Source organism: Tiliqua scincoides, chromosome 5, assembly GCF_035046505.1.
Source record: "Tiliqua scincoides isolate rTilSci1 chromosome 5, rTilSci1.hap2, whole genome shotgun sequence".
NCBI lineage: Eukaryota > Metazoa > Chordata > Lepidosauria > Squamata > Scincidae > Tiliqua > Tiliqua scincoides.
In genome coordinates this window covers 117,891,116-117,907,200 of record NC_089825.1, presented here as the reverse complement: position 1 = coordinate 117,907,200, position 16,085 = coordinate 117,891,116, and the positions used below count along the sequence as shown (strand labels likewise).

The 16,085-nt window shown below is 47.6% G+C and overlaps 2 protein-coding genes across 2 annotated transcripts; one reads left to right on the top strand and one right to left on the bottom strand.

Annotated features, from left to right (window-relative positions):
- Nucleotides 1–1,049: 1,049 nt before the first annotated feature.
- On the top strand, nt 1,050–1,706 carry LOC136651631 (claudin-9-like). The gene has a single exon (XM_066628211.1). It carries the CDS (start codon nt 1,050–1,052, stop codon nt 1,704–1,706), a length of 657 nt encoding a protein of 218 aa, XP_066484308.1.
- Nucleotides 1,707–13,985: 12,279 nt separating this feature from the next.
- LOC136651595 (claudin-4-like) lies at nt 13,986–14,630 on the bottom strand. Its single transcript, XM_066628148.1, has one exon. The coding sequence runs from the start codon at nt 14,628–14,630 to the stop codon at nt 13,986–13,988; it is 645 nt and encodes a 214-aa protein (XP_066484245.1).
- Between the last annotated feature and the right edge of the window lie 1,455 nt (nt 14,631–16,085).

Below are 16,085 nucleotides of genomic sequence, written 5' to 3'. Positions count from 1 at the left end.
ACAAGCATGACGTGTGTGTCCGTGCAGGAGTGTGTGTTTATTTCAAGAGTCCTCACGGTGCGTGCAGTGTTCCTTGCATCACTCTGGAATGCAATCGGCCAGGGTAACAAATATTTAATGGATCTCACTTCTTTGTAATTCTCTCTGAGAGAAATTTGAGGGCACTAATTCCCCCCCCTTCCTCTCCCTCCCTCTCTCCACCCCTGGTTGTTTTTCTCTGCTTCCCCTCTCCCCCTCCTTTCTCCTGTAGAACGGGCAGCTTCCCAATGAGCCAACAGAAAATAAAGAAATATTCAAACTCCCTCTTCAACAGCACCACCCAGCCTGTTGTTACCATGGAGTCCCCAATGCCCTGCTCTCCTTGGCCTGCCTGCCCCTCCCACCCACCTGTTGGGGGTTCATATAACCCGCCCCTAAGAACAGGCTCCCACGGGATCCGTCCAGAGAACAGCAGGTACCTGTGAGGGTGAACAATTCAACAACAAGCAGCCTGTTGGAAGCACAGAGAAGATGGTAGATCTCTCCAGCTCCCGTCTCCTGCTTCTGGCTGGGCTTTTCTACTTTACTAGTTTCTCACCTGCCTGTTCTTAGACCATCCTGTCTCCAGTCAAGCTAAAAAAAAAAAAAAGTGATATCTTACGGATGGTCCCACCTCATGAACCATCTGTTGGATGCTGTAAACCGCCATCTTCTGGGCTTTGCAGCCAGGTAACCCAAGAAGGCCTCTTCTGTAGCGATACTGCCAGCTGATCCCGCAAAGAGAGTTGATTACACAGAGGAGCGCCATCAGAATCCCTTCTTCTGGTCTTGTGTGTTGCTGGAATATTCTTCCAGGACTTATAGCCTGAACTTGCTCTGCTGGGAAAGATACTGATGCCTGGTGTTGAATCTCTCAATTTGAAGATTGCTTTTTTGAATTCGCATCCTTGTCTGCGTACATAGAGGACAACCTGTCTTTCAGCATTACCGCCCCATAATACTTGCTCCCTGACCCTCCCTGAGGGTGGTGGTAGTGTGCCTCCCAGGCTAAAGAGTGAGGGCCATCCACAATGGCCTCTGCAGGGCTGGAGATCTTGGCCATGGCCCTGTGCGTTTTTGGCTGGATAGGGACCTTGATCTCGTGTGCCTTGCCCATGTGGAGGGTCACGGCTTTCATCGGCAACAACATTGTTGTAGCACAGATCATATGGGAAGGGCTGTGGATGAACTGTATCGTGCAAAGCACTGGCCAGATGCAATGCAAGATCTATGACTCCATGCTGGCCCTGCCTCAAGACCTCCAAGCTGCCCGGGCCCTCATGGTCATCTCTGTGCTGCTGGCCATCCTGGCCCTCTTGGTGGGCATTGTGGGAGCCAAATGCACCAACTGTGTGGAAGACGAGGGCGCCAAGGCTCGCATTGTAATCACTTCCGGCTCAATCTTCATCATCGCAGGGCTTCTCACCCTCATCCCCGTGTCCTGGTCTGCCAACACCATCATCCGCGATTTCTACAACCCTCTGGTTGTTGAGGCCCTCAAGAGAGAGCTGGGGGCTGCCCTGTATGTCGGCTGGGCAGCGTCTGCACTTCTCCTTCTTGGTGGGTCACTGTTGTGCTGCTCTTGTCCGCCACGAGAGGACCGCTACCCACCCCGCATTGCGTATTCTGCCCCAGCCAGATCCACTGCACCTCCAGGAAGTGGAATTGACAAACGGGACTATGTATGAGTGGCAGCCTTAGTCATTGTGTTGGTGGAGTAGGCTTGCTGGATGTGCTATGCCCAAAACCTGAGAGGAGTTGTCAACCCAAGACTATATGATGGCCACAAGAGAACATAGCCAGTTCGTCTGGGTTGAGATGTGATATCTGGCAATTCTGAAGTGAGTGAGTGAGTGTATGAGAGAGAGAGAGAGAGAGAGACTGTTTCTTTGGTTCCAGTCCTCTCTTACTTTCCAGCATTGATGCAGCTGTGCCAATGGGCTGTGTGCTGCATCCTGAAGTTAGCAATAACTTTTGTTATTATAAGCAATAACTTTTGTTCCCTTACCTTGGGGCTGCATTGCATCAGCACTGGAAAGTTGGATAGGATTGGGCCCTGAGTGTTTCTGTGTCTGGGGCAGTGACTGTTGTCGGAGACTGAGAAAAATTGAACAGACATAAATGTAAGAGAATGAAAAACAATGATGACAGCGATGTGTGCAGCCGCAAACTCAAGGCGATTGTAAGGACAGACGTGTGGCAGTTGAGTGAGCTGAGAGCAGGACAGTGACAAGTTAATGGCTAAAATGGCCGCAGGAATAAGGGCAGTGAGGAAGGTACCTGTGAAAAGCAAGATCAGACAAAACAGCTGAAGATAACATGGCCGAAACTGGAAGCAAAACTGACCATTTCATAATGCTCATTGTGTACAGTTGGACAGAGTTTGCTCAAGAATGGCAGGAAGTGATGGAAAATGGCAAGCCAAAGTATGTGGGGAATTAACATTGGGGTGGGGGGAAGACTAGGGAAATGGATACTTGGTTGTTTGGAAGAGTGGGGGAGCTAATGATGTGTGTGTGTGGGGGGGGGGGGAATTCAAGAACAAATGGGATTTAGAAAAAACAACCTGAGTCTCAACCTGACATAAGGAACAATCAAATCATGAGGAAGTGGAAATTGGAGGGAAGGACAGACTTCACCACAGGGCTCGATGTGTGCCGCCTGTATAGGAATGACAGAACTAAATGGAGAGTTAGAAACAGAGGTTGGCTTAGTGAATGCAGCTGGGGGGATGTAGCAAGAGACCCTGACCTGGTCGTGCCTCAAACTATTTGCTCTCTGGTTAATAATTTGTGAAGGATTTGGCTGTTCCCAGGGGTCTGGACAAACAGATAGAGCTGCTGCCCTCCTTACTGCTCCCTTCCTGTTGACCACAGCCGGCCTCAGCCAGCGCTGTGAGGAAAGTCCCTCTCGAAACTATGCATGTTCCGTGGGCCCCATTCCCTTCACAGAGCTGAGAACAGAACTAAGGTGTCCTGGCTTCCAGCCCTGTCTTGGGGACAGAGCGGGACCCAATCTAAACGGTACTCACTCCATGCATTAAAAAAAAAAAGACCACCACAAAAAGATCGTGAATATTTTGTGGTGAATTTCTGGGGAAGAATGCCATACGTGATAACCGTATGTGATAAGGTAGCCAAAATAAGATAAGATCAAAAGCATTAGGTGAATTGTCAACTCACCACAAGAGAGTGTATTATTCAGTTGAGGACTAAGCAGGGATAAAAGCAGGGGGATCTCACCCCTGATCCTATGAAATTTTGTTGTTGCCCTCCTCAGAAGTTTCCGGAGAATTGTGTGTGTGTGTGTGTGTGTGTGTGTGTGTGTGTGTGTGAAAGAGAGAGAGAGAGGTAATTTCCCTACCCTGAGTATAAAGGGGGCACATGGGAACCTTTTTCATCATCCCTTCTTCCCAGCTCAGAATACTGGGTTGTGTTACTGGAAATGTCGTTATTCAGATAAAGAGAAATATTTCTAATCTGATGTCTTGGCCTTCATTTTATGAAATGGAGGGGTACTGGTGGTGTGAGGGGACTGTGGGTCTTTTGTGATAAGAGGGGAGTGGCGCAGGAACAAGAGTGTCCATGTATACCGTGGACATACCGGTATACCATGGCGGGAGGTGGTGGAGTGTACCAAACAGTGCCTCATTTCCATCAGGAGTGATGCCAGGACTCAAGACTGCATGGGGTCACCTACCGTTTGACGCAGCAGCCTTTACTATTTCACTCTGAAATGTGCAATAGTTCTAGCATCCGGTTCAAGACTGGTTCTAGTACCGCATCTGAAAAAAGAATCTTTGCACATGGCTCAAAAGCAACCACTTCTTATCTCACCTCAGATGTGCCCTGCCATTCAAAAGATACTCCAAATTAAGTCCCCAGTAAGGTGATGCTCCAATAAAATGCTGGACTGCTGGTATACAGGACAGCTGGGTGCCCTTTCAAAAGACAATCTTAGGCCCCAATCCTAACCGACTTTCCAGTACTGTCACAGCTTTGCCAAAGGGGCATGTGCTGCATCCTGCAGTTGGGTGGCACTCATGGAGGCCTCCTCAAGGTGACAGAATGTTTGTTCCCTTACCTTGGAGCTGCATTGCCCTTATGTTGGTGCTGGAAAGTGGATTAGGACTGCGCCCTTAACTACGTTTTGCACCTGCCGCCCTCAACAGTAGCCTTCACCATGGGCAGGGCCGGCTCAAGACCTCCCAGCATCTGATGTGGCATACCACATCATGCTGCCCCGTTAATTGGTGTTGTGTCAGCCTCTGTTCCCCCAGGGTTTGGAAAGGGGACAGAGCAGAAGAGGAAGTCTGGGGGAGAGGAGTTCACACCACTGTCCTTTCCTCTTCACTGCCTTTCCTGCCCCACCCCCTCTTATTTTTTCAATCCAAAATATGCAGATGGAGGTGGGCATCCCTTGCCAATCTGCTGCCTGAGGAAACCATGTCAGTCAGCCTCCTGAATGGACTAGCCCTAATTACGGGTTATGTTTCAATCCACCCTTCTCCAGAATCTTCTAGTTAACCATACCATTTTATTACTGATTAAATCAAACCCACACCGTTATCCTCTCAGCTTCAAAGCACAATTCCCAAACATAGCTGTATGCCTCTAAACAGTTCCTTTTGCGGCGACCTGAAAGTTGACATACGCTCCCTCCCCAGGTGGAAGAGTATACTTCTTGCTTTGATGTTGGGAGGCTGTCGCACTGCGCTGGTTGTAGTTCTAGGCTCAAATTAAGCAACCTGGAGAGCATGCCAAGGAGCAGTGCCCCTTATAGGGTGGAACACTGTGCTTAAAAGGGAAGAAGGAGTGCAAATGCTCTTGGTGTACAAAGAAGATTCAGAGCATAAAAGCGTGTGCTGAGCGCATGAAGGAAGTGGAAATGCGTGGAAGTGCATGGAAACAGGCATGTAATGAAACAAGGTTATGTTGGGGTGCTCGAATGAAAGGAATGGAGGGCCCAAGCCCTCCTGACAGCATGCCAAATGCTGCCTCTTCTTACCCAAGGATGTACCAGCCTCTGGTCCTCCCACTGTCCAAACTTTTAGCTCAGCACTCTCTACTCCTCTTCACTGTATTTTCTTTTTCTCTCTGTCTTCCTTTTCCAATTCAAGGAATGAAGCCGCAGCAGGGGTGGCAACAGAGATGGGCATCCCCCCCATCCTCTGTCTAAAGTTGCTGCTCCAGTTGGCCTCGTAGTTTGTCTGACCCACGGCCATGGCTGTGGAAAGTCTAGCTCGCAAGGAAGAGAGGACAGTGCATTAGTGAATGCTGCTGTATATGTGGGCTAAAAGCCACAGTTTGTGAGTGAGAGAAATGAATTCTGCTCATGCTCAGAGGTGCCCTCCTCTCTATTATTATACTTCATGGTAGAACTTTGGCACTGATAAAAGATTTGCTGGGCTCAGCCCAGCTCAGATTAAAGCTGGCATTCTGGATGCAAAATACAGGCAGATAAAATTTACAAAGCAAAGTGTGCAACATGCCCAGCTGGCTCTTTATTGCTCCATCCCAATGTGCCAGGAAACCAAAGTCCTGTGTGCTCCAATAAAGATTGAAGCCTTCGTGATGCCACCTCTCCTGACCATGAAAATGTAAGCAGGAAGTTCATGACACTCCCATACCAGCCCACCAAGAAACATAAAGCCTCTTTACCCCAACAGAGACTGCTAATGAGCTTTCTAGCAGGGGCAGAGGCATCTGTGACACCCATTCTTTTGCATCACTCCCTGGCAAATTCTGGGACTTCTCCCTGTGAAGAGCAAAGAGAAAGAAGCACAGAATACTCTAGCTTTCCGCAGCCTAAAAGAACTCCACCAGTACTTAGAAACAGAGGCTTAAACTCAAGATGGAAAATTATGCCCACAGGATGCTCAATTCTTGATAGAGAGATTCTGTGGTGAAAGACTCCCTAGAAGCCTCAGCTTCTGAGATTCAGGCTTTGGCACAACACCAGGTGTATGTGTTGGTGAGCTGTATAAGGCAGCTAGGCAGTAGAAAGACATTTTGCACATGCTCAGAAACACTCATTGCATCTTATGGTTGAATACTGCCTTCAGAACAGGTTCCCAGATTGAGCCCTGTGGACCAAATTAAGACTTACTTGGACAGAACTAACAGTCTGAGATAAGAGATTATTTAAAGTAGGATACTGCACCCCTAGACAGCCTTCTGTCCTAATGGGGGGAGGGTTCATTTGGGTCAAACATGCAGCAATGAAGATGAAATTGTTTGAAGGGGGGGGGGGAAGAAAGATTAATCATTTAATCAACCACACCTCACCTTTAAATGGTTAAATGAAAACCGAATAATCCTTGAACAAGGCAGGGCATGAGTTTATATGGAATGTGTTGCCTGCATTGTATGCCAATAAAGGTTCTCGGAATTTGTGTTGTCTGCATAACCAGCCAGAGGGTCCCCCTTCAAGGGTTACCAGCCCCTGAAGTTAAGAACCTCTCCCCTTGAGCGGACCCAGCTGGCAGCTGTTCAGATGGTGAGGGGAACAGTTTGGCCAACTTCCCTCCCTTTCGCAAGCATGCAGAAGTGCGGACAGGCACTCCCCCCCCCCAGTTTTCCTGGATGTGGGCCCAGAAGTCAACCCTTGAAAGGCGAGATCCCTGCCTGGCTTCTTGGAGGGGTATGAGTACATTCCGGTGCCAGGCTGAGCTTCCCACAGCCAGACACCTAGGGACAGGGAAGCTGGTCTCCCCTGGCATACCCTGGAGCCTCCTCTGTCAAAATTGGCATGAAGTGGGATGGAAAAGGGGAGGGCTGTGTTGCAGGCTGTGATGAGCAGGCTGTTGCAATGGGTTTTCTGTGAAGAAATAGGTGGAGGGTGCAGCCCCAAACTTAATCCAGCAGGTCCCCTCCTCACAAGATACCAACTGTACTTTTAATGTCTTCTCATCCAGCAATTATAAGACACCCTCCCCCAATATTGGCTCCTTTAAAAACCCAGTAAATCACAGTCCTGCAGTGCAGAAGGTGCATGCCATATTATTTACACCCATGTGCCTAATCTCCTATACAGTACTTTTCCTCCGCTCTCTACCAATCCCCCAAACGTGCATTTTCATATTATAATTTCAGCTGGTGCGAAGGTTGCGGACATCACTTCTCGTCTAGACAGGCTGGTAGATAGTGCTGGGGAGGAGGTAGCGGTTGTGGTGCATGTCGGCAGCAACGACGTGGGCAAGTGTAGCTGGGAGGTCCTGGAGGCCAAATTTAGGCTATTAGGTAGGAAGCTGAAAGCCAGAACCTCAAAGGTAGCGTTCTCTGAAGTGCTACCTGTTCCATGTGCTGGGCCAGCTAGGCAGGCGGAGATCAGGGGTCTCAATGTGTGGATGAGATGGTGGTGTAGGGAGGAGGGATTTAGATTCTTTAGGCACTGGGGAACGTTTTGGGACAAGTGGGCCTGTACAAGAGGGATGGGCTTCACTTGAACCAGAATGGAACCAGACTACTGGTGCATTACATTAAAAAGGTGGCAGAGCAGCTTCTAAACTGATCCCTGGGGGAAAGCCAACAGGAGCAGAGGGGCATCCGGTTTGGGACTCCTCACCCCTATGGGACGAGGATGGGGTAGTTAGAGAACAACAAAGCAAAGACAGAGTAGGAGAAGAAATTGGGAATGGTAGCACAATGGGATGTGATAGACAGTTTGGCACAATGAGAGGATTCTGGGATAAAGGAGCTAATAAGCAGCCCATCCTGGGGCATTCCATGTACAAATGCTTTTATGCAAATACCTGAAGTCTCCGAGCAAAGATGGGAGAACTGGAATGTCTGGTGACAAGGGAAAACATTGACATAGTGGGCATAACAGAAACCTGGTGGAATGTGGAGAATCAGGCATGTCAAAAAGGTCAACAGGCATGTGGATGCGGGAGAACCCGTGGACATTATATATCTGGACTTTCAGAAGGCGATTGACACGGTCCCTCACCAAAGGCTACTGAAAAAACTCCACAGTCAGGGAATTAGAGGGCAGGTCCTCTCCTGGATTGAGACCTGGTTGAAGACCAGGAAACAGAGAGTGGGTGTCAATGGGCAATTTTCACAATGGAGAGAGGTGAAAAGCGGTGTGCCCCAAGGATCTGTCCTGGGACCGGTGCTCTTCAACCTGTTCATAAATGACCTGGAGACAGGGTTCAGCAGTGAGGTGTCTAAGTTTGCAGATGACACCAAACTTTTCCGAGTGGTGAAGATCAGAAGTGATTGTGAGGAGCTCCAGAAGGATCTCTCCAAACTGGCAGAATGGGCAGCAAAATGGCAGATGCGTTTCAATGTAAGTAAATGTAAAGTCATGCACACTGGGGCAAAAAATCAAAACTTCACATATAGGCTAATGGGTTCTGAGCTGTTTGTGACAGATCAGGAGAGAGATCTTGGGGTGGTGGTGGACAAGTCGATGAAAGTGTCGACCCAATGTGCGGCGGAAGTAAAGAAGGCCAATTCTATGCTTGGGATCATTAGAAAAGGTAATGAGAACAAAACAGCTAATATTATAATGCCATTGTACAAATCGATGGTAAGGCAACACCTGGAGTATTGTGTCCAGTTCTGGCCGCAACATCTCAAAAAGGACATAGTGGAAATGGAAAAGGTGCAAAAGAGAGCGACTAGGATGATTGCTGGGCTGGGGCACCTTCCTAATGAGGAAAGGATAAGGCGTTTGGGCCTCTTCAGTCTAGAAGAGACACCTGAGGGGGGACATGATTGAGACATACAAAATTATCCATGGAAAGGATAAAGTGGATAGAGAGATGCTCTTTACACTCTCACATAACACCAGAACCAGGGGACAGCCACTAAAATTGAGTGTTGGAAGAGTTAGGACAGACAAAAGAAAATATTTCTTTACTCAGCATGTGGTTGCTCTGTGGAACTCCTTGCCACAGGATGTGGTGACGGCATCTGGCCTGGATGCCTTTAAAAGGGGATTGGACAAGTTTCTGGAGGACACAGTGGGGCTGTTCTTATGTTCGGCTGCTCAGCTTTGCTTCTCCAGATTCTCCACTCATTTTCATTTGCTGTCCCCTGTATTGTACTTGAACACTTTCCTTGAATACACTTGGTGCCTCCCTCCCTTCAAATCCCTGCTCACAGCCCACATTTTCCACTTGGTTTTTGACTTATTCCCTCTTAATCTTCATTCCCAACTGTAGCCAAGTTTCAATGAGAGTAATGGCATTTGCCTACATTCCTCCCTCCCTCCCTCCCTCTCTTGTTTTTGACTGTATACTCCCTGGGGCAGATTATCTGTCTGTTTTGCCTGTATAAAATGGGTGTATGGACAGAAGGTAGATTTATTTGCAGTAATCCAGCTAGCACTGGACTTCAGGGTTACTGTTGAAAAGACAGAAGGTCCTGCAAGCTGAAAGAATGTCCATCTCCCACGGCCCACCCAAGACTTCCTGGCACCTGACATGGTGTACCAAAGGCCCCCACCTTACCTGGTCATGTGGCAAGCTCTAGACTGGAAAAGGAAGAGGGGGATGAAGCAGAAGAGGAAGCACGAAAGAGAAGAGAGTGGTGGGCTAGGGGTTTAAGCCAACACTTAAGCCGACAATTCCTCTTCTCCTCTGTGCCCCCCAATTTTCCCAAATCAGGAAGTAGGAATGAGGAGCAATAGTGGAGGTGAGTGGGTGGATGGTCATGAGGATGCCCCACCAAACTCTTATCTGGCAACTGCCTCAGTCAACCTCATGGATGGGCCAGCTGTGCCATCTCTGCTGTAAAGTGCCACTACACTGGTGGCACACTAAATAATATTATTATTATTATTAATAATAATAATAATAATAATAATAATAATAATAATAATAATAATAATAATAATAATAATAATACAGGTATTTATATACCGTCTTTCTTGGTCGTCAGATTTCTCCTCAGACTTTATTCAAGGTGGTTTACATAGGCAGGCTATTTAAATCCCCGTAGGGATTTTTACAATTGAAAGAAGGTTCTATCTTCCAAGAACTACAACATTCAGATGTTTCTTTCTGATCTGGTTTCACATTCTGGCCTCCATCCTCCCACGCTCAGAGCAGATGGAATAACTCGGCTCAGCTTGTCAGCTGCTTCAAGGTCGCACAGTGCAGGTGTGTGGATGTTATCTGCAGGCAAATGGAGGCTCTACCCTCTAGACCAGACCTCCTGCCCCCTTTTAAACATCGCCATGCTTAAAAGTATGTACCATTAACAGAGAATATTGACTTCCATTCAATTGTATCTTAATTCATTTAAATGCCCGCAAATTTAACACTGCCCATATTCTAGGTGGGTGAGGAGGAAAGCTTTAGATTGGTCAACAAAAACAGCCATCAGGAAAAGAAAACAAAGCCAACTGAACAGCAGGTGGGTCACCCCCCCCCCCAAAAAAAAAAACCCTTCCAGACCTAGGAGCAATCTCCAAAAGCCAGTTTGCACCCAAGAAGCAGGATGTCTATACAGCATAAGGAAAATACTCCACCCGTCAATCAAATCCCCACATTCTAGGTCCCCGATACCTTGATTTGCTTCCTTGCTTATTTGCTTTGCTCATTCAAACTGCACCTCATCCCCCACCGCTCGCTCCTCCAAACCTTTGTCATGCACAAGTGTTTTTATCCATTCCCTTGTTCTATACATCTGCCACCCTCCCCCCTTTGTATTTTCACATGGAGTTTCTGCAGGGTCAGTAGCATATGCATCTATGGGATATGTTGAGACACAGAAAAATTCTTCCAAGTCAGAAGTTTTGCTTCTCAGTGAGAATTCCTGTGGGTTTTCCTCATCTGCTATTAACTACCAGCACCTCCCTCTCTTAGGGCCTTGTGAAATGGTCACTTATCAGCTCTCTCACCACCCACCTCCTGCTTCAGTTTGTTCTCAAATCATGTCCATCTCTTGGAGATGGTTACTATGTGAGATACCTGACTCAGACCCGATCTGTAATAAGACCTGAGCCAGCTCCCTTTGAACCATGCCTCAACCCTAGAACTTGTTCTCACTGCAGGACCCTATCCTAGGATAGGACAGTTGAGGTTAGCTCTGAACATCTGCAGAACATTCTTTTATGTTTATCAGATCTTCATGCAAACTCAGAATAAAAGCTTCTAAGCTAGGCTGAAAAGGATACGATCTCAGTAGAGAACACAGTGCCAATATCCCTTTGTTTAGAAGTTATGCGTTACCCTACCTCTCTCTTCACTGCTTAGTGTTGTCGTAAGCCAGGATAACTAAATGGAACCTCCACGGCAATCTCTCCCTTAAAGCCAGATCTAAGGGGATCAAACAGGAAAGGGCCGCTTTCTACCTATGTTGCTTGACAGCTTCCCAGAATTACCTGACAAACAACTGTTGAAACCCAGCCTGGACTACATGGACCTTTGGGTCTGGTTCAAATAAAGTACACAAGTGCCTAGTGAATTAAAATTCTTCTCAGCCACTACCCCCTCTGAAAGACAGGTTGAAGGCATCTTGAAGTGTTTCAGCAGCTTGGAAGAGATGTGGAAGTGTTATTCCTGCTCCTGAGCTTATGAAGTTTGAAGGGAAAGCATATTGCACACATCCAGAGCTACTGCATGTTCAAAGACTGAATCCTGCCGTTGACAGCAAGGCTAGACTGCCATTAAATGTTTAGGAGCAAGTTTCTAGCCCTCAGTGCTGTATGGAATACTTTGCCTATTTCAGGCAGGTAAACAGGAGTTGTCAGCTAGTTTAGAAGAGAATAGCTAGTACCCTGTGTAAGTTTTTGCTCTTCCCCAGAGGACAATGTTGTGCAGGGGGAACAAATCCACCATTGATTTTTTAGTTAATACCTGGAGGTTAAGGGAGGCAAAACCATAAATCTTCTAGCACTTTGGAAGCAGTTAACAAATTGCTGAATAGGATACAAGTCTAAATGAGCAATTGAGAAAACCCCTTTGGACTCCAAAACCAAGAAAGTGCTCCTCTTACCAGTGGGTCATATTTCCCCTTGGTGGCCTGTAGGGTTTCTACCCCCTTTTAACTTGAAGACTCAAAATCAAATGAAAATGCCTGCCCCTCCAACCCCAAATGGAAATCAAGTCATTAACCCTTTACTTCCCCTACCCTAAAAGCCATCCAGTGGTGGAGCTGTTGCAGACTCCCATAGCTTTAAATGGGAGTTGCTAGCTTTCAGTCTAGCCCCATTTCTGTCCACCCTCTTTAGTTATCAGCTGTACTTCTTTGCAAGCTAAAGGGACTGTTAGGGGACCAATGGTTAGTCACAGGTTTCACATCCTCCCATTTCCATCAAAAGAAGGCCGTTTCAGCATGCCCTTCAATCTCCTGCACACCTGCCTCCACTGCACCTCCTCCCAAGATCAGATTGGAATATGGAGGGGAGGGGCAGAAATGGAAGCATGGCACCATTATAGTCCATTACCCCCCACACTTCCTCTTCCAGAAGAGACTGTCACGTCAGAGACAAGGGGCAAGGATTGGCACACCTTGTTCAGCCCTGGAAGGCCTTAGGACAAGCCCAACTTTGGGGGTTAGCAAGAGCCCAAGTTTCCCACAGGTTGCCCAAAGTTGCTTTAGTTTTGACAGAGTTCCTAGTTTGAGATAAGCTAGGATGGTGTAGTGGCTATAGATTTAAAGTCAGAATACAGTTCTATGCTCAGATGCCTGCTAAGCTATACCCTCACTGTGTGACCTTGGACTCATTATCACGCCTAAGCCTACCTTATATCCTATCCTCACAACCACCCTGTGAAGTAAAACAGAGGAGGGGAAAATAGCTCCTTTTCTCAAGTGGTGCTGAACATGGTCAAGTCATTTCCCAAGGGAAAGTTCACCAAGCTGGTACAGGATCTTGGGCTGCTTGCTTTGGAGCAGAACGCAGTTCTTGAGCATGAAGACCTTGTTTCTGGAAGTAGTAAGGCTTGCAACAGCTGCAGTTCACATGGTTCAGCACCTACCAGGAGCTCCTGTTCCTCCTCCCCCTTGTTGCTGCCACCTTGCAGTGGCAACTGGGCTCCAAAGCAAGGGTGAACTATGCAGTCAAGGAAGACTACCTGTAGTTGCCATCACCATGATTGCCTGCCCTCCATTGGTACCATGGCAGATCCACCATCCATCAGAGGGTCGCACCAAGATCCTCTAAAACCTGAACTGTCTTGTTGAACCCTTTTGCAGTGGGAATCCCCACCCCGGCAGACTGCAGCAAAAGAAATCCTTCTGTATATGTCTCTATAGGGACTGTACAGTACTTGTTCTAGGGATCCAAGAGGTGTTCTGGAATTCAGCTTAGATTAAGCCTTATAGACACCCCCCCGCGTGCCACACACACACACACACACACACACACACACAGGACAATTGTTATGTACAAAAACTAAAATTTATTCAATCATACTAAAAAAGAACTGGCTTACAATATGAAATGCATGCAGGTTAACTTTAACAGATTAACATCAAGAGCCTGAGAAGTCATAAGCCCTTTGCTTACAAGTATTATACAACATATCACAGCTTTGATTAAAAGGTTTGCAACACCCGTCGTCTTCCTCCTGCCACCTCCCCTCCCCCCCCCCCCCACAAAGATCCTATTGAACAGGACCTGACCTCCAAGACATTTTTGGCAATTTCACTTCCCTGTTGAATCTCCCAGGTTGCACTCAGAAATTCTCATTTCTCAGTTACCTGGAGAAAGGACTTTTGAGATCCAACACCCCTAACTATCTGCATCAACAAGGATGATGGCTATAAGTCCAAGGTGTTCTGCCAAAATCAGACTTTGAGGTGGGGAGGAAACTAGCTACAATGACTTGGTAACAGTGAAGAATACTGATGGGCCACACATGTTGGGATGTTTTGAACAAGATGTTCAGTTCTCCGTAGGGATGTTAGTTACATGGAGCACTAGAAAGAATGCAATCCTGTCCCCAGGGGACCCAACAGCAGTGTGTTTTGTGGAGGATGTCAACTTTTGTTTCCAAGGTGTGGCTCTCAGACATAGTTCTTGCTGGGATAATCGCTTCGGGGTTGAGAAGGAGCTGCTGTATATCGAGCACTGTAGTTGTTGCTCTCCTTCTTGGGGCAATTGCAGCACAGGAGAGACCCTCCAAGGATCAACAAGGCAGCGGACGCCCAGCCGATGTAGAGGGAGGGCCCCAGCTCTCTCTTCTGGCTTTCAACCACCAGTGGGTTGTAGAAGTCGCGGATGACAGTGTTGGCTGACCAGGACACAGGGATGAGGCAGAGGAGACCTGCCACAATGAACACAACACCGGCAACAACAACAATGCGTGCCTTGGCATTCTCATCCTCCACACAGTTGGTGCACTTGGCCCCCACAATGCCAATCAGCAGGGCCAGGATAGCTAGCAGCACACAGATGACCATGAGGGCTCGGGCAGCTTGGAGGTCCTGGGGCAGGGCCAGCATAGAATCATACACTTTGCACTGCATCTGACCAGTGCTTTGCACAACACAGTTCATCCACAGCCCCTCCCAGGTGGTCTGAGCTGTCACAATGCTGATGCCAATGAATGCTGTGACCTTCCACATGGGCAGAGCACACGTGAGGATAGACCCAATCCAGCCTATCACTGACAGAGCCATGCCCAGGATCTGGAAACCAACGGAGGCCATTGCTCGACAGTCCTGTAGAGACAGAGGTAAAACTTTGGTGAATACCCAAGAACTCCCCCAAGCAACAGTTGTTACCCTTAACATTTCAATGCATCTATGAAGCTGCCTTAGACTAGTGTACTATAGCCCTTCCTGCTTTTTATGGCAGGGCATGTATGAATAATACTGGGAGTCAGTTATGCAGATTGTCATCAGGCAAGCCCAGGCTTCTTCACTCACTCTGATGTGCTGATGGTCACTAACAGCTGACTTTAAAGAGACCAGAACCATCCTGAATGTACCTGCCCATCAATTGCCATGAGTCATGACAGCAAGCAAAATAGAGCCTCTGCATCCAGGAGCACTATTCCTAAGCCTATCAAGCCCAAAAGGACAAATAGGGTCAATTAACCATCTGTCATGCCCCATTAGTTGCTAGGAAGCTTATATCTAGCTGGCTGCTGTCAGAAGACATCAATGAAGAACTACTCTTGATTTGATCCAGCGGGGCTCTTATGCAGTGCAAATTGTAGTCAAGGCAAAGGCCATTGCTGTTGCCTTTGGAGAGATTCAGTGTTCATACACACTCACCCCGGACTTTACTTATGAACAATTCAATCTTGAGAGGATTCCGGTAGACCTTTTCACAGGCTACAGAGGCCACTGTGTTAAAGGCTCCCCTTGTAGAGCTGGTTTTCGCTCCCCCCCCCCTCGCTCAACACTCCCCAGCACAGGCAGGATTAGCAACAGTCACAACCTGTTTTTTACCCTCCCTTGAAGGGGACCCTAATTATTCAGTTGTCCACCCATTTGTCATGGTTAAATTTTAGGAGAATATCCCTTCAGGCTAAAGTGTCACTTGCAACAAGGTTTTGTTAGCCCAGCTGCATTTGCTCCCATGGGGAAAGGACTTTCCTCTCACCTTGGAGACCAAGTAAAGACCCAGTCAGTCCTTGCTACAAGCTACATAGGTAGTATATTGTCCTTAAGAGTTACATCTGTAGCATAGAAGACTGTATGTTGGCAACCTTCAGTCTCGAAAGACTATGGTATTGCGCTCTGAAAGGTGGTTCTGGAACAGCGTCTAGTGTGGCTGAAAAGGCCAATCCGGGAGTGACAATCCCTTCTACACTGGGAGCAAGTGCAGTTTGTCCCTGGTCTGTCTCCCTGGCTATGGGCCTTCCTTCTTTGCCTCTTTGCCTCAGACTGTTGGCCAAGTGTCTCTTCAAACTGGGAAAGGCCATGCTGCACAGCCTGCCTCCAAGCGGGCTGCTCAGACCCCTTTGACACCCGAAATAGAAGACTACCTGTTTGGAAAGTTACAAGACTCTCGCCAACACTGAACCCAATACCTCTACTCCTAAAGGTCCAACTACAAAGACTGGAGTTGTTTGTGCTTGTTCACATGCAACACCAGACCAAGCTTTGCACAAGTCCATTCTTTCCCTCACATGTTCCAATTCAATCAGTTACATC